General features: G+C 43.9%; 1 protein-coding gene across 10 annotated transcripts in view; it reads left to right on the top strand.

Moving 5' to 3' along the window:
* The window catches only part of BCL9 (BCL9 transcription coactivator), an 89,112-nt gene extending 68,005 nt beyond the window's left edge, over positions 1-21,107 (top strand). For 3 of the 10 annotated variants that reach the window (XM_015149493.3, XM_077954055.1, XM_077954010.1), the window contains 8 exons: positions 1,744-1,826; positions 6,494-6,805; positions 7,792-8,108; positions 9,339-9,528; positions 10,711-10,810; positions 13,703-15,944; positions 17,147-17,407; positions 18,774-21,107. In XM_015149493.3, coding sequence (XP_015004979.1) covers positions 6,753-6,805; positions 7,792-8,108; positions 9,339-9,528; positions 10,711-10,810; positions 13,703-15,944; positions 17,147-17,407; positions 18,774-19,855 — 4,245 coding nt within the window. In that variant the 5' untranslated portion in view covers positions 1,744-1,826; positions 6,494-6,752 and the 3' untranslated portion in view covers positions 19,856-21,107. 10 annotated transcript variants of the gene reach the window in all.
* The last annotated feature ends 4,698 nt before the right edge of the window (positions 21,108-25,805 follow it).

The raw sequence follows: 25,805 nt of genomic DNA, 5'->3' as shown, positions 1-25,805 counted from the left end.
TGCAAGTCAAAAATATAAGAGCAATTATCTTACACCTTTCTGTGAGCAGGGACTTGTGCAGTAACTCATTTCATAGGGCCAAGGATAAAGGCAGGTGGTGAGAAGTTAAACAGGTATTTATCATGTCATCTTTAGTTTGTGTGAATGCAAGGTAAAGGTAGCGATACAAGAAGCCCCAAGCTCATTATAATACATGGATCAAACAGCATTAATTGAGTTTCTACCAGGTATCAGGTGCTGAGAGGAGGAATGACAGTGCCCTCAGGGAGTTCCATGTCTACACAGACAGTTTTGTGTTATAATAGTATTGTGATTATAATGCCGGGGGCCATGGAGGACATACAGAGGAGAGTTAGTAATCAAGGAGAGTTTCACAGAGAAGGGGCATCTGTGCTGAAATAATATTCTGGGTAGCCATTATTCCAGATGGTGATAGTTGAAATTCATTTTTGAATGCTTGAATTTTGTCAGAAATCTTTAGCTTGATATAAAATTTTATTTGCTTAAAGTTAGCTATTAAAAGGTGACAGAGGTGTTTTTACCCCACGAATACTAAAATGTACATTAACATTTTGCTTGGACCAAGGTTTTCTCTACATGCCCATTGCACAGTTTACTTTTCTCCACATGTTGGGGAAAGTTTGGTTTGTCCTATTGTGTACTTTTTCTGAGAGGAAGCTTTTTAGTAGTTGGTATGCCAGAAGTTAAGAATGAGCTAGGAATGGAATCCTGAGGCCTTTTAGTTCCACATTCTAAGTTTGATACTATGCCTTTTATGGAGTAGTGGTCATAGCATAGAAATGAAATTTGTTAAACATGACATCGTTCTAATAAACTGGACTTCTTACAGCAGGGAAATGGGAAAGCATCACTGGAAGAGTTGAAATTGGAATCATAGAGGTGATTCTGAGCTTGGTTAGATTAATTTGTGAATTTACTTAAACAACTTGATGGCATGCCTCTCTAGGAATCCTTTTAAAGATTCCTAAATAATTTAGCCCTAAGACCGTCTGCAACTTACTTCTCCCTTGCTATTTCAAAATTGTAAATTCTGGGCAAAGAGGGAGGCTCAGTGTCGTAATTTTAGTTTATAAGGACTAATGGTGGAAATTGTTCTGCTTGGCCAGTACTTCATGTTTTATTGACTTAGCCAGCTCAATTCAGTACCACACTTTGCACACAGTAGGCACTGAATAAAAGGAAGTCATCTGGTCACGTTATTCAGCTCTTAAGTTCCCCCAAAAGTGTGTGAAAATAAATGTTCTTGCTGGATGTAGAGTTATGGTTGAGAGTAGGGAGAACTGTGAATGATCTTCACTTTGTAAGTTCAGAGACATATCGGGAATTTTGTCTCTTCTCACCTTTACAGTCAGCTTTCAGATCTCTATACTAATAAGGAATGGGAAGAAGCAAAATTATGAGGGGTTTCTTTCTACTACATTTCCAGAATTCTAAAAAGTAGAAAACTTGATTTGCACTTTATATTTCTCCAGCCTCTGAAAATAAAATGTGCTGTTGGGAAGGAGGAAAAGCCACACGAGCCTTGAACTGGCTACAGATCAGATATAACTCTTTAAAAATTGGGAGTTGATTCTATTTGTGTGGGGGATGACAGCTTCCTCTGAAACTGATATTCTGGAATAAATAAGAAACCTGTTTTTGTCTTAAGATAGTCATTGACAAATTGATGTTTTTGATTTTTTAAAAAATCTGCTTAGGACTTTTTTTTTTTTCCTCTTCTAGACGAGGGTCATCTTTGAGAAGGGGGTTCCTGGACTCCTCACCTCCAGGATGAGCACTGCAGTGTCGTGACCCTTGGGGTTTTGGTGAGTACACTGATGGCTGATAGCACTGGAGCACATGCCTGGCTTAGAAGAATGAGCTTAGGGAAAAACTTCAGCTTTTATTTAACGATTTTTTTTCTTTACATCACCCAACCCTCACCCCGCCACCTCCACCCAGCCCCTGCCCTTGGTCACCACCACCATTTTACTGTCTGCTTCTACTGCCAACTTTTTAAGATTCCACATATAAGTGAGATCATGTGGCATTTGTCTTTCTGTGCCTGGCTCATTTCACTTAACCTACTGTCTCCAAGTTCATCTACATTGTTGCAAATGACAGGATTTCCTTCTTTTTAAAGGCCGAATAGTATTGCATTGTGCATATATACTACATTTTCTTTATCCATTCCTCTGTTGATGGATACTTAGTTCCCTGTCTTAGTTATTGTAAATAATGCTGCAGTGAACATGGGAGGGCAAGTATCACTTCCACATACTGATTTCATTTCCTTTGGAGAACACAACAAATTTTTTTTTAAGCAAATACCATCTGCTAGGCACTGTAGTAATTGCTGGGTATACAGAGATGAATAAGTCAGTTATGGTCCCTACCTTCATGGAGCTTGTGGTCTAATTGGAGAGATGAATATTACACAGATGATCACATAAATTGCGTATATAATTACAAAGCATGAAACATGTTGAAAAACCCTAGATGCTTTAAAAAGAATGTAATATAAAATTTCATGTAGATTGATGGCATTAAGGGATTCTTCTCCTCTGGAAAAGAAACACTTAAGCCAAGACTTCATTCATTCAACAAAACTATTCAAACTTGATATAGGAAAGTTGAAGTTTAGGGAGAGAGGTGTCAACAATGACTTCCGAATCTCTGGCATGAGCAACTGGGTGGATAAAGGAGCCATTTATTAAGATACGGAAAACTGAAGGAAAAAGGTTTTAGGAGGAAGGCTATATACAGAATCGAAGAATTCATATTTGATCCTGTTAAGTTTGAGACATCCAGGGAGATGTCAAGCAGGTAGATGTATATACAGACCTGCTGGACTGGACCTGTGAATTTGGGAGTTGTTGGCATGGAGAGAACTTAGAGCATGAGAAGAGAAGATGACTCAGAGTAGAGTCCAGAGGATCTCTAAAGTTTAGAGATCAGGTAAAAAAGAGGCCTGCAAAGGAAGCAGATGAAGAAGGCCTGGAGAGGTGGGAGGAAGGCTAGGAAAATGAGGTGTTATGGAAACCAGGAGACGAGTTACAAGAACGAAGTGAGCAACTGGCAGAATCTAAGAGATGGAGTAAGATGAGATTAGAAAAGTGGCCAGTGGTGACCTTAACAAAAATAGTGGTCGCTGTGATTTGGGGGTGGAAGTTGGTTTAAAATGATTAAAGGATGAAGTGAACACTGTGTCTTGTCAACTCTGTGCAGAAATTTGGCTCTGAAGGGTAATAGAATGCTAGACCTGGGTTTTGTTTTGCTTTTTTTTTTTTGCACTGGAAGATTCTACAGCCTGTCTGAATGCTGATTGGAAAGATCCAACAGACAGAGGGGATGGCCAGAGGGGAGAATGAGCTCTCAGAAGGCTGGAAGGGATAGGCCTAGTTCACCTGTGGCTGGACTGACTTGGGAGAAAGTGGGCTATTTTTTTGTTTCAGTAATAGAAAAGAAAGAAGAGATAGCTATTGATGAAAATTGGTTTGTGTATTTACTAGTGAGAACTTTCTGCCTGGCAACATCTCTTCTTATTAAGTACTGGGCAAGTCCAGGTATTGGGAGTGGGAAGGAAGGAAGGAAATGTGGTACCTAGGAGATGTAGAAGGTAATTTGAAATGGATTCAGGCATGATAAGCCAGCGTGCTCGCTAGAGAGTAGTAGTAGTCATAGTGATACTTAACGCTGGAGTGCTTACATCATACTGCTGAGCACTTTATATGAACTAGCTCACCTTGCCCACCAAGGCTCTACTTTGACAGGCACTACAGTGATGAGGAGCACAGACTTTGGGGCTGCAGTGACCAGAGTGCTGGTTAAAGGCCCACTCTACCATTTACTAGGGTGTGAGCTTGGGCAGGTTACTTAACATTGCAGAGCCCGTTTTCTCATCTCTAAAATAGAAATAGTAGTGGCACCTGCCTCCTGGGGTTTTTGTGACTGTGTTAACATGTTTGTACAGTACTCAGAACAATGCATGGCACATAGTAAAAACTTTAAGTTTTAAATTAAGAATAGAAGAGAAAAACATCGTATAAGTGGATCTAAGGTGTTAGGAGATGTAGTTATGTTGGGGAAAGAAAAAATCTCTCTGGCTATAATGATTCTATGGAAGATCCTTTACAGTCCTTAAAGGTTAAACATTGAACGCTAACCTCCTGAAGAGCCTAATTTTATTCTTTGGAACTATATGTGTGGCAGATTTTTTGCTCAGTCGTTTTGATCATCAGAAAGGCTAAAAGTAGGGACAACTTATGTCCTTGGATTAGGGATTGAGAAACCTAGATTTTGATCCCAGTCACTGGGTGAGCCCACAAGCTTCTTTCAACCTCCACGCTGTCTCTCCCTCCATAAAGTAATGGGAAGGAAGATGGCTTCAAGGAAGGAGCCAGGGTCTGAGAGCAGTGACTGGAAACCTGGAAGAAACCATTCACACCCCATGTGCTCCATTCATTCATCTCTAAAATGCCTGTCAATCAAAGTCAGGCAAATTGTGAGAAAATGAAACTGTATGTAGAAGTACTTCGAAAATAAAAGTGTTTTATGTTCACAGCATTATTATTAGAAATCATCTTTGCTACCAGCTCATCATAAATGCTTGGCAGATTAATGAGGTGATTTGATAATTGCAATGTTTTGAGTTTCTTTTTAAGACGTGTGTAACACAAATGCCAGGTGTTCCTGTTATGGGAGAACCTGAATAAGTCACAGAGGATCTAACTACATTCTTAGTACATCATGCTGAGTATTGTAGAAAAACAGAAGAACTTTAAAACAAGGTTCTTGTCTTCGAAGAACATAGTCTTAACAGGGTGATAAAATACACACCTAGGATTATTCAGTACGACATGTGATGGAGTGCTAGAAGCAGACAGAAAGTACTAGAAGAAGTTATGGAGGGAGACTATATAGATGGTAACTGCTTTTCTTTTCCTGAGGTAAATGTTTTCTGATGGCTTTGTCCATGCAAGATTCATTTTCTACTTCTATTTTCCCAGTGATTTCTAATGTTCATTGAGAGGTTACAAAATGGTTTATGATTATATATGTCAAACTTGACAACCACAATCCATTTCTTAGTCTAAACAAAAAAAAAAAAAAAAAAAAGCTGGAAGATGAGGGGGGATAAAAATAGAACCTTAAACATAATCAAGACCAAAATGTTTTTTAACATGCTCTCTCCTGAGGTCGGCATAGAAACATTCATAATGTTTTCATTCTAGTTCTTTTTCCTGACTTTTTTATTTAAAAAGGAAAAAAATTAATTGGATGTACTCAGAACTTCCATAAATTTCTTTCACTGTCCCAGGTAAAATAGCTGGGACTATTGCAGATTTCTAATTGAATAAATAGACCTTTAACGTGTGACAATGATCACAGTGCTACAACCTCCTGGTTTTTAGCCCAGTTTCCGTTCTCTCAACGTACATGTAAGCTGCAGCACCTGAGCTGTTTCTAACTCCCTTTCGTTCTGTAGTCACTAGTCCTGCACCTAATAATCTCCTGCTTCATTGCTATACTTTGTCAGTAAGATACTAGAAGCTGGAAGGGGGTTGATAAGGGGATAGTGGTTACAAGAAAACCATAATGGAATTGCCCTGGGAGGGAGCAGAGACTTAAAGTATGTCTTGGTTTTACCTGAATTCGTCTAGGCTTCCCTAAATAAAGGACTTTCTCATTTGTTCTCTAGCTAGGTTTGGGAATATTTTCTTGACCTTTATGCTTCAAATTAGCCTTGCAAATTGGCTCAAAAAATATCTTAGCCTTCAAAGATGTTCTTTTACTTTCAGAATTATGGATCATTCCCATGCTTACCCATGCCTGCAGTCCCTGTCATTAAGCAGTGAGAACACGAGACACATACTCGGCATAATTTAATAGATCATGGAAATCAGGGGGCAGAACTGATTGTATTTGGTGTTGGCTCAATATTTGATTTCAGAAGTATCTCCTTTTAAGTCCCCCCACCCCCAAGGCCCTGAGAGTATAAACGTAGAGTAATTTGCATCATGGTTTGAAATTGAGGGTTGTTTCATTTCAGTGCTGTTGTTTGCCATCAGAACTGAAACACCAGAGAGTCACTATGGATCTGCGGTATCAAGGGGTTTCAAAGCATTGTTTTGAAAAAAGAAAGACACAAGTTTTTGAGGGTTTTATATTCAAAACTGCAGAAATGTAAGGGAGAATACATAGCTAAAGAGAAAACTGCCTTTCTCACCCTGCTCACCCTTGCCTGGTCCATGCTACTTGGGTGGGAGGCTTGCATGCTTGACAGGAAGTCCTAGTCACCCTCCAGCTGGTGTGGCCCCTGAGCATTTGTCCGCAATGGGAGCATCACCCTTTCCTTTCACCCTGCTGGAAGTGGAGGCATGGTCTAGCTGCTTCGCTGAGTTGGCTAGTGCTTTCACCTTGATCCGATCGTAAGGGTGTTTTATGTCTCTGTTTTTGCTCCCAACTTTTTTTGGGTGGCCTTTTCCTGTAGTGTGCCCTGGAGATGCGAGATTTTCCTTTGGCAGCAGGAGGTACGCACCCAGAGAATGCTGGAGCTGCAAGGGGAAAGGACCCACTTCCACAGCAGAGAAAAACAAAGAGGAAAAAGGCGTACAGGCAGCCAGCGCTAAGGAACGCACCCAGCAAGCAGTGGGCCAGTGCCACTGCCTCCAGCAGCTGTTTCTGCTGCAACCCGAGAGGAACTCGGTGAGCCTGTCCCGTTTGTGACTGCAAGCTCAGGATTTCAATCAATGCATTCCAGTAACCCTAAAGTGAGGAACTCTCCATCAGGAAACACACAGAGGTAAGGGCTAGGGCCTCTTCCTGCAGCCCCTTGGGGATGCCATAGTCACACCGTGAACACTCATTGGTGAAACAGTATGTTGAATTAGAAGTAAATGAAACCCAAATGAGAAAGGAAGAGAAAATAGACTAGTAAATAGTAATATAAGAGTAAGCAGGATACAGTGTAATCAAAGATTATGTTAGAGTTTTCCTTTGTTATTCTTCTGTTCATCATTCCCTGACCTCTCCACCCACCTCCCTGCCAAAGCACAAACAAAAGGACCATAGAGACCAACCAGTACAATCTGCCCAAGTTGGCAAACAGGGAAACTGAGGCCTGGAATGGTGAGGAGGCCTGACGCCTTAGAACTAAAACATTATTCCCCAGACTCCCACTGTGACGCTTTTTCCTCTGTTTCCCAGTACTTAAACTGTTACTCTAAAAGAATTTTGTCCTCACTCCCTGAGGGCAGCGGTTGGTTTATCTGCTTTGGTGGAATACTGCTTGTTGGGAGGGATTAGTATCCTGGAGGATTTCCCTAACCTGACAATCACCAGCTCCCGTGCTCTTTGGGACCTGCTTGCATTTTCCATCAGGGAAGTGAGGCTCTCCTACAGCTGTTCTTGTCGTCAGCCTGGGGCTGGGTAGTATTTTGATCTTAACGATGCCTGTTTGTTTACTCTGAGCTAGTCTTAGTGTAAGAGTCACTTCTCTATGTACATAGAAACCGTTGTCCTTTATTGACAGAAGTCCTGGAGATGGGTCCCCATGTGACTCTAGGGTTCCTGAAACCTGGCTGGCCACTCTGCTTGATCCTCCTCTCTACTGATAGCTCTGAGATGGGATCGGGGTGGTGGGAGCAAGCAAATGGCTGAGGTGAATCATGGGGTGGTTATTTTAGTCCTAAGGGTTTCCTTGACCCCCAATAGAAACTGCTTCTCCCTAATTTGTGCTGACCAGTTGTGTCTGGTGTCTGATCTTCCTTTGTTATTTGTTTCTTTTAGTAGCCCTAAGTCAAAGCAGGAGGTGATGGTCCGTCCCCCTACAGTGATGTCCCCATCTGGAAACCCCCAGCTGGATTCCAAATTCTCCAATCAGGGTAAACAGGGGGGCTCAGCCAGCCAATCCCAGCCATCCCCCTGTGACTCCAAGAGTGGGGGCCATACCCCTAAAGCACTCCCTGGCCCAGGTGGGAGCATGGGGCTGAAGAATGGGGCTGGAAATGGTGCCAAGGGCAAGGGGAAAAGGGAGCGAAGTATTTCCGCCGACTCCTTTGATCAGAGAGATCCTGGGACTCCAAACGATGACTCTGACATTAAAGGTATGTCTATAAGATCTTTGAGACTCAGAGGGAAGTAGGTGTTCCTGAGGGAAAGCCTCTGACATTCGACAGAGGCCAGAGAGCCTAGTATCAGACAAGTGGGGAGAGTAGGTATCAGATGCAGGAGTTCTCACAGTTTATGATGGAACTATTTCTTCTCAATTTGTTACTAGCTGAAGAATTGTTTGGAACCTCCTAGTTGAGGAGTTCTTGCCCTTAAGGATGCAATGATTTAGGGGTTATGGTAGGATGTTTCACAGGCCTAACCCTGTTTGTACACATGTTTCTGGCCTCCGTGCTGTTTGTACTTTAGTTTTAAGCCAGTCACTCTAGTTTGTCTGTGCCAGCGGCCCCCACTGGGGCAGTGTTTCTGGTATCCCTTCTCTTCTCCATCAGAGCAATCCTCCAAGGCTTGGGGCTTGTATTCTCTAGTTGCCATTTTGCCAGACTCGCAGACACAAGAGGAAGCCTTCATGGCCCTGGCAATAGTCCAGATTTGTTACAGCTGATTTTAGTGTAGCAGGAATGAGTGGCTACCAGATGTGTAGAGATTTGGCGAGTACCAAAATGGGGTGAGCCAAGAAGGGTATGGGACCAACAGCTGTGGTTTTAGGCTTTTTGCCTCCTAGTATAAGACCAAAAGTCTTAACTGTAGGCCAGAACATGAAGTTAGTATTCAAGGAATGGAAGTATGATTTTCCAACCCAAATTAGAAATGAAAACCTGGGTGATTGTTTCTCCTCCCTTCCTCTGCTCCTCCCTCAAGTGTTTTGGCAGGCCTGCTATAAGTGCTAGCACTATGCTGGGGGGCCATGGTCAGCAAGATAGATACAGCTGTTGTCCTCAAAGATTTGAATGCACGTAGAAACCTGATTATTAGACAGTTACAGTAAAAGATGATAAATGCTGAAATAAGAGAAGTTAGAGGGCTGCGAGATCCATCCCCAGTTAAGTCTAGGAGGTTTCAAAAAGGTTACCAGGAAGAAGGGACATTTACGCTAATATATGAAGGAGGTGTAATAGAGAGGTAAGGAAGTGGGGGAAGACTGCTCTATGATTAGTCATTTGAGAGAGAAGAGTATTTGAAATTTTATGAGTAGAAGAGGTTTCCTCGTAGCAAGGTGGTACTTCCTTGAAATTCTCAAGGTTGGTTTGTGTTGTGATGCTATAAATGCTAGCAGAAGAAAGGAAATTGTATTCTTTCTATGACGAGTCATTTTATTCTTTTAGAATGTAATTCTGCTGACCACATAAAGTCCCAGGATTCCCAGCACACACCACACTCGATGACCCCATCAAATGCTACAGCCCCCAGGTCTTCCACCCCCTCCCATGGCCAAACTACTGCCCCAGAGCCCACACCTGCTCAGAAGACTCCAGCCAAAGTGGTGTATGTGTTTTCTACTGAGATGGCCAATAAGTAAGTTGATGGCTGTGTCTTGCTGTTGGGCAGGGCTTGTCAGGGGACCTAAGTTCTTATTCCCATTGCAGATTGATCTTTTATTATCACCTAAAGTTAACAGTACAGAAAGAGATAAAACATAAAACCTCCCCAACCCAAACTCCCCCAGAGGCAACCACTGATAATATATCCTTTGCTTCCCTTTCAGAAATTTTTCATGCATGTACAGATATACTTATATACTTCTTTTTGTTTTTTTGAGATGGTGTCTGTCTCTGTTGCCTAGGCTGGAGTGCAGTGGCGATCTCAGCTCACTGCAACCTCCACTTCCTGGGATCAAGCAATTCTTCTGCCTCAGCCTCCTGATTAGCTGGGATTACAGGAACCCATCACCACGCCCAGCTAATTTTGTGTATTTTTTAGTAGAGATGGGGTTTCACCATGTTGGCCAGGCTGGTCTTGAACTCCTAGCCTCAGGTGATCTGCCTGCCTCAGCCTCGCAAAATGCTGGGATTACAGGCATGAGCCACCGCACCTGGCCATATATACCTCCTTTTAGAGAAGAAATTGATTGCACAATACACACTTTTCTGCAACCTACCTGTTGTTATTTTCTAAACAACACAAGTAATAAATGTCCATTCTAGAAAAATTAGAAAGTATAACTAAAAATTAGTATCTCTGGAATTTGCAGAGATAACTACTGTAAACATTTTTATATATAAATTTCTAGTGGATGGATGAATCAATTTTTATTTATCAGAACTGTGATTGTACCCTACATATGGTTTTCTGACTTGTTTTTCACTTAAGATAAAAAGTGAATCTTAACAGCCTTAAACTGTCACTAAGTATTGTACGATCTTATCTTCCACATTCTTGGGTTGGGATTTTGAACTCAGATTCTCTATAAAACGCCTACCACAGTGGATTGGTTTCCGGAGAAAATCTTGGTCTTTGTTTTTTAATGCCTCTTTTGGGATTTGCAGATGGCTATCTTTTAATTTTAGAATTTTGATGGTAAGTGGTAAACATAAATAATGAAGCATGTTTGTCTTGATTTCTTCTTCAACATTTGTGGTGGTTCTTTATATTCCTTCTTCTCCCTTACAAGTTTATTGTGGGGTTAAAGTGCTTTGGAATTACAGTTAGTGAAATAGAAACAAGTTCTAGTGTGTGCTGTCTCTTCCGTCTTTGCAGAGCTGCAGAAGCTGTTTTGAAGGGCCAGGTTGAAACTATCGTCTCTTTCCACATCCAGAACGTTTCTAACAGCAAGACAGAGAGAAGCACAGCCCCTCTGGTATGTTGTTTCAGAAACCGAGTAATGGTTTAATGATTCCACAGTGACTGCAAAGGAAAGGAGGTGGTGAATTTAATTGATAGGAAGGTAGTCTTGATGGTATGAGCTGTGTTCTTGGCATTTAACCTAATTCTGACATTGTGGGGCATTAGGCATATCATACTATACTAGCGTTTTCTACGAGAAAGATAGTAGATTGATGAATTGCTAGGGGGAAGAAGATGCAAACTAAAAGAGGACCTACAAAGATATCTTTGGGTTTCCTTCATGTAATCGTCTCTGGGAAAATCTAAATTCAGACCGTGTGTACAGAGCAGGTTTTTTAAAAATAACACTCTTGAGCTAGTTGAATAACAAAGAACAGAAAAAAAGCAGCAACTACAACTTCTGGAGTACATGATGACAATATCATAATCAGAGCCTCATCAACTTTCAAAGTGATTCATATTTATTTCAAAGTGATAAGACCATTGAAGGCTTTTAATTGCTTGATATTTGTAAAATTGTAATAAATGTTAGTCTGTTTTCTATCTGGATCTTAAGCACCTGCTATAAACTCCATTAGAAAAAGCATACAGTGGATGTAGTTTATCAAATTGAACCAAAAGATATTTCTTGTATCTGGCATCATCAAGCCATTGCACCGAATGCTATGGGAGATACTAAGAGGTTCAAGACACAGTCCCTGCTTTCAGGGAGCATGAAATCTAATACTGGGATGAGTCTTTTTTTTTTTTTTGAGATGGAGTCTTGCTGTGTCACCCAGGACGGAATGCAGTGGCGCCATCTTGGCTCACTGCAAGCTCTGCCTCCCAGGTTCACGCCATTTTCCTGCCTCAGCCTCCCAAGTAGCTGGGACTACAGGTGCCCGCCACCACGCCTGGCTAATTTTTTGTATTTTTTAGTAGAGATGGGGTTTCAACGTGTTAGCCAGGGTGGTCTTGATCTCCTGACGTTGGGATCTGCCTGCCTCGGCCTCCAAAAGTGCTGGGATTACAGGCGTGAGCCACCACGCCTGGCCCTTGGGATGAGTCTTAAACATGGGAAAAGTTAATTGACAATAAATGATCAAAGTGACAATTCAAGATAAAATAGGTGGCATCTTTCCTATTTTGTGTATCAGGAAAGTCTCCATCTTTGTAGACATAAGCAGAGCTTAGGCCTTCCTAAACTTAGAAAAGGAATTTCACATTCCCCATGCATCTTGACTACTCAAGGGTAGAAGATGCATACCATTATATTTAAAATGCGTATTGTCCTGGAATGAATACGGTACAGTGCAGCTGAAACCAACCTTTTATTGACTTAATGGTAGTTCTTAATATTAATACTACACCTACACCTTCTCTGGTACTAAAATCAGGAAAGGAGTTAAGGAAGGAATTGGGAATAATCCATTGTTCCCCATCTAAATGTTTTCTGCTGTCATGGTTTCCTTATATGAAATCACTACCCACCCACAACAAACAAAACCTGACTAACAAAACCAAACTTAAAATGGCACTAGAAGGAAAATCAAGGTGACCTCTACACTCCAGTTAGTAGTTGTGGACATGAAATGTACTTTTGACTGTACAGAATCATATAAGATTCAGCCGATCTTACTCACACAACTCGATACCTACAGACAGAAGTGCATGGATACCTCCAAATCCAACATTTATGTATGTATTCACAGAATATAAGTACTCAAAGATATGTTTTCGTGTATATATAACACAAATTGTTCATATGCAGAGGTACACATAATTATTTGTTTGCATATTTGCACACAGGTAAACATTCCAGAGAGTAGGTGAGGAGGTAAGAGCCTGAAGGGTTTGGAAATATGGACTGGATTAAGTGAACAAGTAGGAGCAAATGAACATGAAAAAAGGGTCTGGAGAAAGGCCTTTGGTGAAAGGTCTCTGAGACAGAGTTTGTAGATCAAGCCCTTCTATTTGTCAGTGCCCTCTTACATTTCAGCAGTGCTATTGGTTTAGACCCAGAACATATACATCCCTCTTCCAAACATTCAAGGTGTCCATGTCAGCTATTGTAGGTGAGTGTGTTTCTACCCTGGACTTATATAGCATTGGTACTTAATAAATAATAATAAGGCAATCATCCAGCATGTTATAAAAGGGCAGTCTACTGTCTACTAGAAAGAACAGTTCAAGAGACACCATAAGCTAGATAGCCTCAGATTTCTCCACAGAAGCTTCCTGTCTGCAGATTATCTCACTACAGTTAATGTACAAATTCTTATCAAATATGGAATCAGTGATCACAAACCAAAAACAGAAACCGGAGATGTCAGACCCCCTGGAAACTCCAGGAGGGGAGCGCCTCAGTAGTCACCCTGCCAGAGGAGACGTTGAAATGGAGCAGCCTTACCCGCTTCCTCGGCTGGTAGAGTACAGAGCTGCAAGTGACTTACGCTTTCTCTTTCAGATGGCAACATCAGGCCTTTTGATTGACAACGAGAAGTCTACATACCCAGTTATACTTTCAGGGAAAAGAAAAAGGTGTTAGGTACAGCCTCCCACATACCAAGAAACTAATCTCTCTCTGAATCAGAAACACATAGTAGACATGTGATATCAAACCTGTTCCTCAAAATAGATACTGAAATGTATTCACTTTGGCAGAGTGGCTCTCCCCTGGCATACTTTTAAAGTTATTGAAATCTAATCTTCAGCACGGGAAAGAGGATGCCATTTGACAGTAAGTTAAAAAAAAAAAAAAAAAAAAAATCCTTGCCCAAAAGAGGGTTGTACATGAGCACTTTCTATAGCCAGTGTCAGTTAGATTTATGTGACTGGGTACAATTCCTTTATAACATATCTTGCTCTTTTAATTGCCCTTCTGTTCAGTTTACCAGTGATTTTTAAAATATTTGTTTGTCTTCAGAACACACAGATATCTGCCCTTCGGAATGATCCGAAACCTCTCCCACAACAGCCCCCAGCTCCAGCCAACCAGGACCAGAATTCTTCCCAGAATACCAGACTGCAGCCAACTCCACCCATTCCGGCACCAGCACCCAAGCCTGCCGCACCCCCACGTCCCCTGGACCGGGAGAGTCCTGGGGTAGAAAACAAACTGATTCCTTCTGTAGGAAGTCCTGCCAGCTCCACTCCACTGCCCCCAGATGGTACTGGGCCCAACTCAACGCCCAACAATCGGGCAGTGACCCCCGTCTCCCAGGGGAGCAATAGCTCTTCAGCAGATCCCAAAGCCCCTCCGCCTCCACCAGTGTCCAGTGGTGAGCCCCCCACACTGGGAGAGAATCCCGATGGCCTATCTCAGGAGCAGCTGGAGCACCGGGAGCGCTCCTTACAAACTCTCAGAGATATCCAGCGCATGCTTTTTCCTGATGAGAAAGAATTCACAGGAGCACAAAGTGGGGGACCCCAGCAGAATCCTGGGGTATTAGATGGGCCTCAGAAAAAACCAGAAGGGCCAATACAGGCCATGATGGCCCAATCCCAAAGCCTAGGTAAGGGACCTGGGCCCCGGACAGACGTGGGAGCTCCATTTGGCCCTCAAGGACATAGAGATGTGCCCTTTTCTCCAGATGAAATGGTTCCACCTTCTATGAACTCGCAGTCTGGGACCATAGGACCCGACCACCTCGACCATATGACTCCCGAGCAGATAGCGTGGCTGAAACTGCAGCAGGAGTTTTATGAAGAGAAGAGGAGGAAGCAGGAACAAGTGGTTGTCCAGCAATGTTCCCTCCAGGATATGATGGTCCATCAGCACGGGCCTCGGGGAGTGGTCCGAGGGCCCCCCCCTCCATACCAGATGACCCCTAGTGAAGGCTGGGCACCTGGGGGTGCAGAGCCATTTTCTGATGGTATCAACATGCCACATTCTCTGCCCCCGAGGGGCATGGCTCCCCACCCTAACATGCCAGGGAGCCAGATGCGCCTCCCTGGATTTGCAGGCATGATAAACTCTGAAATGGAAGGGCCAAATGTCCCCAACCCTGCATCTAGACCAGGTCTTTCTGGAGTCAGTTGGCCAGATGATGTGCCAAAAATCCCAGATGGTCGAAATTTTCCTCCTGGCCAGGGCGTCTTCAGCGGTCCCGGCCGAGGGGAACGCTTCCCAAACCCCCAAGGATTGTCTGAAGAGATGTTTCAGCAGCAGCTGGCAGAGAAACAGCTGGGTCTCCCCCCAGGGATGGCCATGGAAGGCATCAGGCCCAGCATGGAGATGAACAGGATGATTCCAGGCTCCCAGCGCCACATGGAGCCTGGGAATAACCCCATTTTCCCTCGAATACCAGTTGAGGGCCCTCTGAGTCCTTCTAGGGGTGACTTTCCAAAAGGAATGCCCCCACAGATGGGCCCTGGTCGGGAACTTGAGTTTGGGATGGTTCCTAGTGGGATGAAGGGAGATGTCAATCTAAATGTCAACATGGGATCCAACTCTCAGATGATACCTCAGAAGATGAGAGAGGCTGGGGCGGGCCCTGAGGAGATGCTGAAATTACGCCCAGGTGGCTCAGACATGCTGCCTGCTCAGCAGAAGATGGTGCCACTGCCATTTGGTGAGCACCCCCAGCAGGAGTATGGCATGGGTCCCAGACCATTCCTTCCCATGTCTCAGGGTCCAGGCAGCAACAGTGGCTTGCGGAATCTCAGAGAACCAGTTGGGCCCGACCAAAGGACTAACAGCCGGCTCAGTCATATGCCACCACTACCTCTCAACCCTTCCAGTAACCCCACCAGCCTCAACACAGCTCCTCCAGTTCAGCGCGGCCTGGGGCGGAAGCCCCTGGATATATCTGTGGCAGGCAGCCAGGTGCATTCCCCAGGCATTAACCCTCTGAAGTCTCCCACGATGCACCAAGTCCAGTCACCAATGCTGGGCTCGCCCTCGGGGAACCTCAAGTCGCCCCAGACTCCATCGCAGCTGGCAGGCATGCTGGCGGGCCCAGCTGCTGCTGCTTCCATTAAGTCCCCCCCTGTTTTGGGGTCTGCTGCTGCTTCACCTGTCCACCTCAAGTCTCCATCACTTCCTGCCCCATCACCTGGATGGACCTCTTCTCCAAAACCTCCCCTTCAGAGTCCTGGGATCCCTCCAAACCATAAAGCACCGCTCACCATGGCCTCCCCAGCCATGCTGGGAAATGTAGAGTCAGGTCAGTATGCTTGCATCCTCACAGTTGCACCTTGTAGCTGGAGACTGCTAGAGCCTGATACAGTTACTTTAAGAAAACTGGTGTCTTGAGTACACCTCTGGCAGTCTTTGTTGAAATGGCCGTATTTGTGGCAAGGTGCATAATCAGTGTTTCCATGGGGTTATGCAGAAGTGCCCAATCTCAGCAAAAAATATGTGTATCAGAGCGACTGTTAAGAGGGGAAATGGGGATTATGTGTTGGGTTCACAGAATAATTTACATTCGCACAATGAACAGATGCAATAAAATGTCTTAACAGTGGATGAATGTGGCTTCATTAAATACTGGACCCACTGCAAGCGGCTGCCCTTGAATCAAGATTCTGGGTATAATCCTAAACAGACAGGGGAAGCTGCTGTAAGACTTGTGTGGTTCTTGTAAATACCTGTTGACCACAGAAACAGTTACCAAAACCTTCTCCTTAGTAGACCACAGTTTTCACACATCAGCTACAATTTAGGAGGATTTTCTTCCTGGGAGAGATTCTTGCTGATGATGATGGTTTCGTGAGTGGGACTTGAGGTGGTCAGTGGAAGTAGCGCCAAGGTGTAAATACTAGGTTGGCGCTGTCTCCACCTGAGAAAGACTAGAATCAGAGCAAGACAGAAGATTTATCCTACCAAGCTAAAGTGTCTCTCCGTGGAGTAGCAGTTCACTGAAGCAGTACAGTGGAACAGCCCCCTCGGACCTTTTTGGTTCAAACATCTTGGTTGTGGAAATTAATCAAGAATGCGTGTAGGGTGATGTCGTTAGTACCTGGGGCTATATCACTAGTCTGGCTTCATGGCATACTAATACCTGAGTCGAATTCTAAACTGTGATTGGCAAGGGAAAGAGATCTACTAATTTCACATTCTATTCAGTGAAATGGTTGTCTGTAAACCATATTTTCCCTAAGCTTGAACTAATATTTCTAACACATACTGGTGTGTTTGTCTTCACATCTGCTGATCCGTCATGTCACCTCCATATCACGCCGCGGTCTCCCTCTGCACTCACACAGAGCTTGACTAGAAGATTGATGATTTGTGTCTGGGGTCTAATAACACTGTCCTGTTCATCTGTTTCACTCCTGGCCTTGCTAGTTCATAATCATAGGGCCCAATACCCTTCAAAAGGAATCTAATTCCCTGCCCGTTTTGTTTTATTTTGCTTCCTTTTAGGTGGCCCCCCACCTCCTACAGCCAGCCAGCCTGCCTCTGTGAATATCCCTGGAAGTCTTCCCTCTAGTACACCTTATACCATGCCTCCAGAGCCAACCCTTTCCCAGAACCCACTCTCTATTATGATGTCTCGAATGTCCAAGTTTGCAATGCCCAGTTCCACCCCGTTATACCATGATGCCATCAAGACTGTGGCCAGCTCAGATGACGACTCCCCTCCAGCTCGTTCTCCCAACTTGCCATCAATGAATAATATGCCAGGTAAGAAATCAGAAAGGCAGGTTGTGGAGTGAGTGCTAGACCAAAGGGAAACCTCTTCAAGCGTTTTCTCAATGGCTGTACACCTGAATAGGTGGAAGTTCAACAAGTAGAAAAAATCTTCCATCTAAGGTAGTTTCAGTAGAATGAAAGTGTCTTGACTAGAGGAAGATAATTTCTTATTAGCTTGATTCCTTATTTGTAAGAAAGCAGGTTTCTTTATAGTTCTGATGCTTCTGTGTACCTGGATGGTTTTGAGGGTTTGTTTTTGTTTTTTTCTCTTTGGGTCCTCATGTAGCAATAGAGAGAGCAGTTTCTAACAGGCTGATTGGAAAGTCTTTAGTTCTCAAGTACTTTTTTCTGGAAGAGCAGCCTCAAACCACAAGCAGCCACAGGATTTCAGACAGTGGAAAGCTCCTATTTCCTAGAGAAGCGTTTTTTTTTTTTCTTTTCTTTTTTTTAGGACTAGGGAGATAATAAAATCCTTCCCTTCCCTACACATTCGGTACACCTTCATTCCTTATACCCACCCCTCACCTCGACCCCTGCCACCTGACTAACAGAAAATGATCAGGATGGTGAAAGCGATCAGCAAAGAGACCATGAGTTTTCAGCCATGAGTTTCTGGTTCCAGTTCTATTCTGATTGTTATGAATGCTATGGATTTATCAGTAACTCTAATTAACCAGGTTAGTACATGTACCAGGAGGAGCATAAGCCTCATACCACACTCGGTGGTAATTCCACAGAGAGACCAAATACTTCAGTGTCCCAGGGACTGTATTAGAATATGTTACTTTCCTTTTCTATTAAAAGTTATTTCTTGAACATGTCATGTAATCTCGAGTTTTAAATGCTTTCTCTATAAGGCAGTATAAAATAATGCCAAATGCCAATTGGAAAATGACCTGTTGATAGTTTGTTATGATTCCTGATCATTGGGATTGTAGTACTGATTTCGCCAAAAGGACCGTACTTGAGTCATTCAGGCAAATTGTTTTCTTCTGTGTTAAATGTCTCCAATGAGGAAGACGAAACTCATTTATGTGCTAATTTATAACTTTTCACACATGAGAATTTCTCCCTTGCTATCTTCTACACACTCTTAAATCATACAGTTTAAGACTCAATAATATATTGTCCTGTAGAGCTCTTGGTTTGTATGTCCCCAGATGTATTATGATCTTATTGATGGCGGGGATTGTGTGTTGTATGTTTTCCCAGCATTGTACTATGCGCATTGGATGCACAATAATTTTTTTGTTAATTTATTATAGTTTTTCTGAGTTGATTTTTGGTTAAGTTGATTCCTTTGATATCTTTATTTTTCTAGGAATGGGCATTAATACACAGAATCCTCGAATTTCAGGTCCAAACCCCGTGGTTCCGATGCCAACCCTCAGCCCAATGGGAATGACCCAGCCACTTTCTCACTCCAATCAGATGCCCTCTCCAAATGCCATGGGACCCAACATACCTCCTCATGGGGTCCCAATGGGGCCTGGCTTGATGTCACACAATCCTATCATGGGGCATGGGTCCCAGGAGCCACCGATGGTACCTCAAGGACGGATGGGCTTCCCCCAGGGCTTCCCTCCAGTACAGTCTCCCCCACAGCAGGTTCCATTCCCTCACAATGGCCCCAGTGGGGGGCAGGGCAGCTTCCCAGGAGGGATGGGTTTCCCAGGAGAAGGCCCCCTTGGCCGTCCCGGCAACCTGCCCCAAAGTTCAGCAGATGCAGCACTTTGCAAGCCTGGAGGCCCTGGGGGTCCTGACTCCTTCACTGTCCTGGGGAACAGCATGCCTTCAGTGTTTACAGACCCAGATCTGCAGGAGGTCATCCGACCTGGAGCTACCGGAATTCCTGAGTTTGATCTGTCCCGCATTATTCCATCTGAGAAGCCCAGCCAGACGCTGCAATATTTCCCTCGAGGGGAAGTTCCAGGCCGTAAACAGCCCCAGGGTCCTGGACCTGGGTTTTCACACATGCAGGGGATGATGGGCGAACAAGCCCCCAGAATGGGACTAGCATTACCTGGCATGGGAGGTCCAGGGCCAGTGGGAACTCCGGACATCCCTCTTGGTACAGCTCCATCCATGCCAGGCCACAACCCCATGAGACCACCAGCCTTTCTCCAACAAGGCATGATGGGACCTCACCATCGGATGATGTCACCAGCACAATCTACAATGCCCGGCCAGCCCACCCTGATGAGCAATCCAGCCGCTGCCGTGGGCATGATTCCTGGCAAGGATCGGGGGCCTGCCGGGCTCTACACCCACCCTGGGCCTGTGGGCTCTCCAGGCATGATGATGTCCATGCAGGGCATGATGGGACCCCAACAGAACATCATGATCCCTCCGCAGATGAGGCCCCGGGGCATGGCTGCTGACGTGGGCATGGGTGGATTTAGCCAAGGACCTGGCAACCCAGGAAACATGATGTTTTAAGCTGCTAAGATTGGATGTGCCGATCCTTGTCAAGATGAGATTCCAGGTCCTGAGAGCTGCTTTGAGGGAGTTCCAGGAGTACTTACTATTGGTCATGCAATAGGAGAACAGAGACCCGAGGGCTGCTTTGGGGGAGGGGGGAACTTGAGAATGTATGGATTTACCTGAAAACAAATTATTCATTTAATCAACAGGTGTGTTTTTTTTAAGATTTATTTTTTAAAAATTATTTTTGTGGACTTGGGTATCCATGATGGCACCTACTTTTGGGAATCTGTAGCTGTGCTTTGAGAATTGCCATCGGTCATGTGTTGCACCGTTCTCTGTATGTTTACGTCCTTTGGACTGGCTTCTCCCAGGATTCTTTTCTGTTTTTGTTTTTTGATTTGGGCTTTATTTTTTTTGTGTGTACTGTACTATATTGTAAAAGGGATTTTAGCAGAGACTTTAGTCTTTGGGGCAAGAGGAGAACAGGAATGCTGGGCTGTTTACTTTAGGTGGAGAATCCATCTTCAGACCTTTGGACTATTTTCTTTCAACTCCAGTGTATAGAAAAACCAAACAGCGACCTCAGAGCAGAGTATTAATGAAAAGCACAAAAAAAGGAACTAAGTTCAGCGAGGGGTGGGGGGAGGGGGGAGATTTTTCTTTTGAAAAAATAATGACTCTTAGGACATTTGTTTTTCAGTTCAAGTGCTCTTCAGCACTGTCTGTCTCCCAGTATACCAACCCACTGGCACATTTTTCTCGTTTTCTCTCTCCCATTTTGCTCTGTCTCAGTTAAGTGTTTCCTTCCCTTGTGCCCCCCGCTGGTGACCCTCTGCTTCCCTCTCTCTTTCCCTTTGGCAGCTGCAATACACAGTGTTATTTTGGGGAAATAAATCTAGCAAAGCCTCGCCTTCCGTGCCGAGCGTCCTTCTGGTTCTGGGAGGGAGAGGTCTGTCCTTGGGATGCTCTCTGGTCTTTTCTTCCCCTAAGTCTTTCTCTACCCCATCATACCCTTCCCTGCCCACCTTGTTTTCTGTTCTCCTTTTATTAGGAATTCCCAAGTGAATTTTATTAATGTGGGAGTGGAACAGATGCTAAAAGCTATCCAGGATTTTGTTTCTGTTGGTTTTCAATTTTGTGGTTCCTTCCCTTTCCTCCCCCTCCCATGCGTAAGACGTTCTGTGTAACCTCCATTAAATTTGGTACAAAACCACTCGCCAGAGCTGTGGTGTCAGAAAAATAAAATATATTGTTTCTTACAAAATTGAACTGCCTTTTTTGTTCATTTGGATTCCTGATTGTTTAGTACTAGGCATACCGGTTGCCATGTGACCCAGAGGCGTAAACTCTTTGTATTGGAGTTGATCAATAAGGTGATGGTTAGGGAAAGTAAATAAAAGTACCTTCTCAAAGCATATTCCATGCTGTTAAGGAATAACTACTCATATAGGTTTATTCTGTACTGTTCCTATCTCAAGTCATGAAATCCTAGTTATAAGCAGAAGAGTAACCCTGGTCCCATTGCTGAACTTTACCTCCAGGGCAATTAATGGTCTTCATTAGGAATGTTTGTGAGAGCCAGTTTAGTGGTATGAAGTAATTAAGAAGGCCAAAGGTTGTATGTTTAGTTATTTGAATAAACTATGAGATGTCCCTGGGTCTTGTTAAGGTAGAATATTATTACCATACCTGCAAATTATGGGTTTCCACAGTCCGTGGGTTTCCGTGGTCCTTTCTGGCTCCCCACCTCCCCCCATCTCCATCACCTCTGCTAACCCTGCTCAGTCTGTGTGCACAGTTCAGTTCCCACCACACACATCTTCAGCAGATCAGTGTGTATCCTGCAAGTTATGTGTCTAATGGACTCGCTGTTGTGCTTCTGTGCAGTTAATTCTGTTCTGGTGTGTGTATTTCTTTTGAGTAGTTGTAGGTGTTTTTAGCTCAGCGAGTGGGCGTCTGTGTGCGTGTTTGTTCTTAGGTGAGAGAATCTAAGCGAGGAGCGGCAGGTGCAGAGTCATCTGCAGACAAACTTGTACAAATTGGGCTCTGCTGGTGTTTCACAGTCTGAGCTTTTCTCTCCGACAATTGTTTTGGAGAGCCATTTTCTCTTCCTTTTCAGCAGCCCTGTCTTCCCAGTAATGCAAGTGTCCCAGACAACAGAAAACGTGGAGATGAACATTTGAGTGCCTACTCTACCAGTTGTCTCCGCGCACTTCATCTTGCTGATTTTTAAGGGGCTCTATGACGTGAGTGGTAATAATCTCGTTTGCAGATGAGAAAACGGAGCTCACAAGTTTAAGAATTCTGATTCAATCTGGTGTATTGTGTTGGTGCTGGGTAGTGAAACTTTCATGTCGTAGAGAAATTAGGATAGTAAAATGAAGATTTTGTTTCACAAACTTAGCCATGTTTCTGGGTTCTCTGGCTTTAAAGTCTATAGATGAGAACAGACTGACAGCCAAGCATGGGCAGCACAAGATGAGAACCTGAAGGAAGGGCCCTACCTGGCATTTGCCCACTGGTCTGGCTTCTTGGGGCGCTCCCCTCCTTGCTGTACCCAAGTGTTGCAGTCACTAATGGTGTATGGTCCTGTTGTTACTCTCACAGACAGGGAGTCGAGGCATAAAAGGTACCCACAAAGCAGAGCAGGTACCCACTTAGAGGGCTAGCAAGAGACCGGTGGGTCTGGCTGCTGTGGGCAGCTGGATGTGTGGCACTCCTCTCACAGCCCCCTGCTGGAGAACTTGCGGCAGTGCAGAGCAACTTCCCCACCTGGTTTTTAAAAATACCCCACCATACATCTTCCTTCACTTTTTAAATCAGCACATGCCATTTCATCACGATCATCTCTGACAAGCCAAATTTAGGGTCTAAATACAACAATTTCTCATTTACTAAGATTGTTACAAAATAAAATTACATTTAGACTGGATGCTACTGCATGGAGAACTGATGCAAGATTTTAAAAAAATCAGTGAAAGAGTGATGAAGATGTTTCATATTAACACATTCCTGTGAAAGCCCAGCCAATCTTCTATCCTTCCTCTCCTGAATTTTGGGACTGAATGGAGAAAATGCAGTAGTGACTTGTTCACTTCAGGATAAGTGGTGGAGTGTGTGTGACTCATAGCATTTTTTCTTAAGGACTAACTAGAAGTATGTGGCATTTTCCCTGAAACAATGTAAAATAAAATAATTTTCTTTAGAAAAGATTCTACACTTATAAATGAAAACAGACATAATTATAGGAGTCTTATGAAGGAGGCGGCATGAGAAAATAAATTGAAAATAATTTTACATATTTAAAGCTACTCCTTAAAAAATGGATCCAACATCTCTCGCAGCCTCCCTGCGCTCTATATTTCTTGATATTATCATCACAACGCAACTGTGGTCATCAGGGCCAGCCTCATGGATGTGCCACCTGTGCAGTTGGACAGGACCCAGCTTGCTTTAATGCTCCACCGTCACTGTTTGGAGTTCTTCATTATTGAATAGGGGCTCCACATTTCCATTTTGCCCTGGGTCCCACAGATTGCTTAGCCAGGCTGTTATAAACAGAAATCACAACAGCTCCACAGAGGTGCTGCGACCCCAGTCTCCATATTTATTCTTGCTACTGAACAGGTGGCCAGGATACTTGCTGTGTTCCGCTTAAACTGTCTACACTTCAGTCATTTCCTTTTCCTTTTCTGAGTAATTTCAAGGTGCTGAAAGGAGAGGGAAGTTGCATTTTAACCCAAGGAATCATTTATTTAGCAAATATTTATAGAGCACTTACTGTGTATCAAGAACTGTGCAAAGGCTGGGATGTGGAAACAGGTGTGTAAACCAGTAATTGCGATACAGTGACTGCTACAGTGAAGGTATGGACAGGATGCAATGGGCCAGAAAGGAAAATTCAATGAATGCTCAAAGGAAAGGTGATTTTCTGAACTGACTCTTAAAGGAGAGAGCAGTCCTGGAGGATGGTGGTGAGCATTGAAGCAGAGGAAATGGGAACAGCAAGGGCCTACTGATGGGATGGCCTCTTTAAGGGAGGAAGAAGTAAAGAAGTAAGAAATAAGCCTAGGCCGGGCGTGGTGGCTCACACCTGTAATCCCAGCACTTTGGGAGGCCGAGGCGGGCGGGTCACGAGGTCAGGAGATCGAGACCATCCTGGCTAACACGGTGAAACCCCGTCTCTACTAAAAATACAAAAAATTAGCCAGGTGTGGTGGCAGGCGCCTATAGTCCCAGCTACTCAGGAGGCTGAGGTAGGAGAATGGCCAGAACCCAGGAGGCAGCGCTTGCAGTGAGCCGAGATTGTGTCACTGCACCGCAGCCTGGGCAACAGAGTGAGACTCTGTCTCAAAAAAAAATAATAATAATAAAATAAGCCTAGAGAGAGAGTGGGTCACGGAGAGCCCAGTGTGGCCCACTAAAGAGTTTGGACGTTGAAGTTTTAAGCAAGGGATCAGGTAATCAGATTGGCTGGGATGTGGAAGATAGGCTGGGCGCCGGGTGAGAGAACCACAGGAAGACCACTTGCAAAAATTTGCTTATTCTACAAAATCCTTAGACTCATCTCTTTTGCTTTAAATAACATTAAATTGTATCATATTTCCCATGCTGTTTAGACAACTTGAGCCTCACTGCCACTTTCTTTTCTCTAACTCAGACCTGTAATTTTTTTCAAAGTCACAAACCCTTACATTTAAGAAAAGTCATGGAGTCCTAATTTGGTGGTAAGATTTTAGTAACACGTTTAAAGCAATAAGTGTATAAAGCACAAAACCAGTGGGTGGCCAAACATTTCCTATTGGAGGGAGCTAAATCATAAAAATAATGTTAAAAGGAAGGTATGCTATGAGGATTGTAATAGAAGTTGTCTCTATCTAACATGGCTTCTTACTGTTAAACAGACACGAATCTATTTTCCGCCTATAGGTGACCCCACGTCAGCTGTTAACTTTCTGTCTCAGTGCTTAATTGTGCTTGGTAATCAATACTGTCAGAGGAAGGCGGTGAGTATATGTATGATGATAGAAAGAGAAAATAAAGAGAGGAAACGGAAATTATTTCCTCACACATAAAGCATGGGAAAATTCAGTTATTTCACCAAACACGAAAGAACTCAGATTTCTCTTGCAAATACCTGCTTAGCGTCCCCAAACAATTATGTGGGTACCCTGGGGTTCCAAAGAACAGGATAAAGAAACCCAGCCCTAGGAAACTGCATGTCTTCACTGGGGCCGGCTGGGCGTGTTGCTGTGCGGTTCTAGGTGGTTGGGTTTCTCATACCTCACCAGCTGCACCTAGACCAGCAACCCCCGTCCTGAGGGGCTGACCCGCAGTTCTGTGCTAGCCACGCTCTTTCGTTCTCCAGAGGCTGGAGACAGGGTCAAGGGCAGAAACAGCTTACAAATCTCAGTTATATCCAAGTGTCCAATTAATTAGTGTTGAGGGTGAATTTAAGTTTTCAATAATTTTTTTCTGTTTGTTTGTTTTCTACAGCCAAAGTTCTCTTTATTAAAGACCCCGGGAGCTCATGTTTGTTTCTTATCTTTACCAAGCTTCCAGGAGCTTTCATTTTCCTCACTTCCCACATAGAAGCTCAACAGCTACCCCGTGAGCTGTTTTCCCTGGAGACTCCTGCCCATCCCCATGAATCAGTCTGTGATCTAAGGCCACGCTTTTGACGGTGCTTTATGGGCTCTGGAGTACTGGCTTCTGGCTGCTCGGTTCTCAACGTCAGATGAAGACAAGGGCTGGGCCTGGCACCTTGCTAGAAACTGAGTCATTGTTATTGGGTTCAGTCAAAATGTATTTGATTACAGGGGATGGTGGATTACTGTGATTTATTTTATTCTCCAAACTGCAGAAGGTCTCCTGGGCTTTGGTAAAGTTCTCTAGGATAGCTGTGAGTAGTCGAGCTATTGAAAACTTTTATACACACATATACACATACAGATTTACTTAT

This window comes from Macaca mulatta, chromosome 1, assembly GCF_049350105.2.
Source record: "Macaca mulatta isolate MMU2019108-1 chromosome 1, T2T-MMU8v2.0, whole genome shotgun sequence".
Taxonomy (NCBI): domain Eukaryota; kingdom Metazoa; phylum Chordata; class Mammalia; order Primates; family Cercopithecidae; genus Macaca; species Macaca mulatta.
The sequence above is the reverse complement of the archived record's forward strand: the minus strand, read 5'-3'. Positions and strand labels throughout refer to the sequence as shown.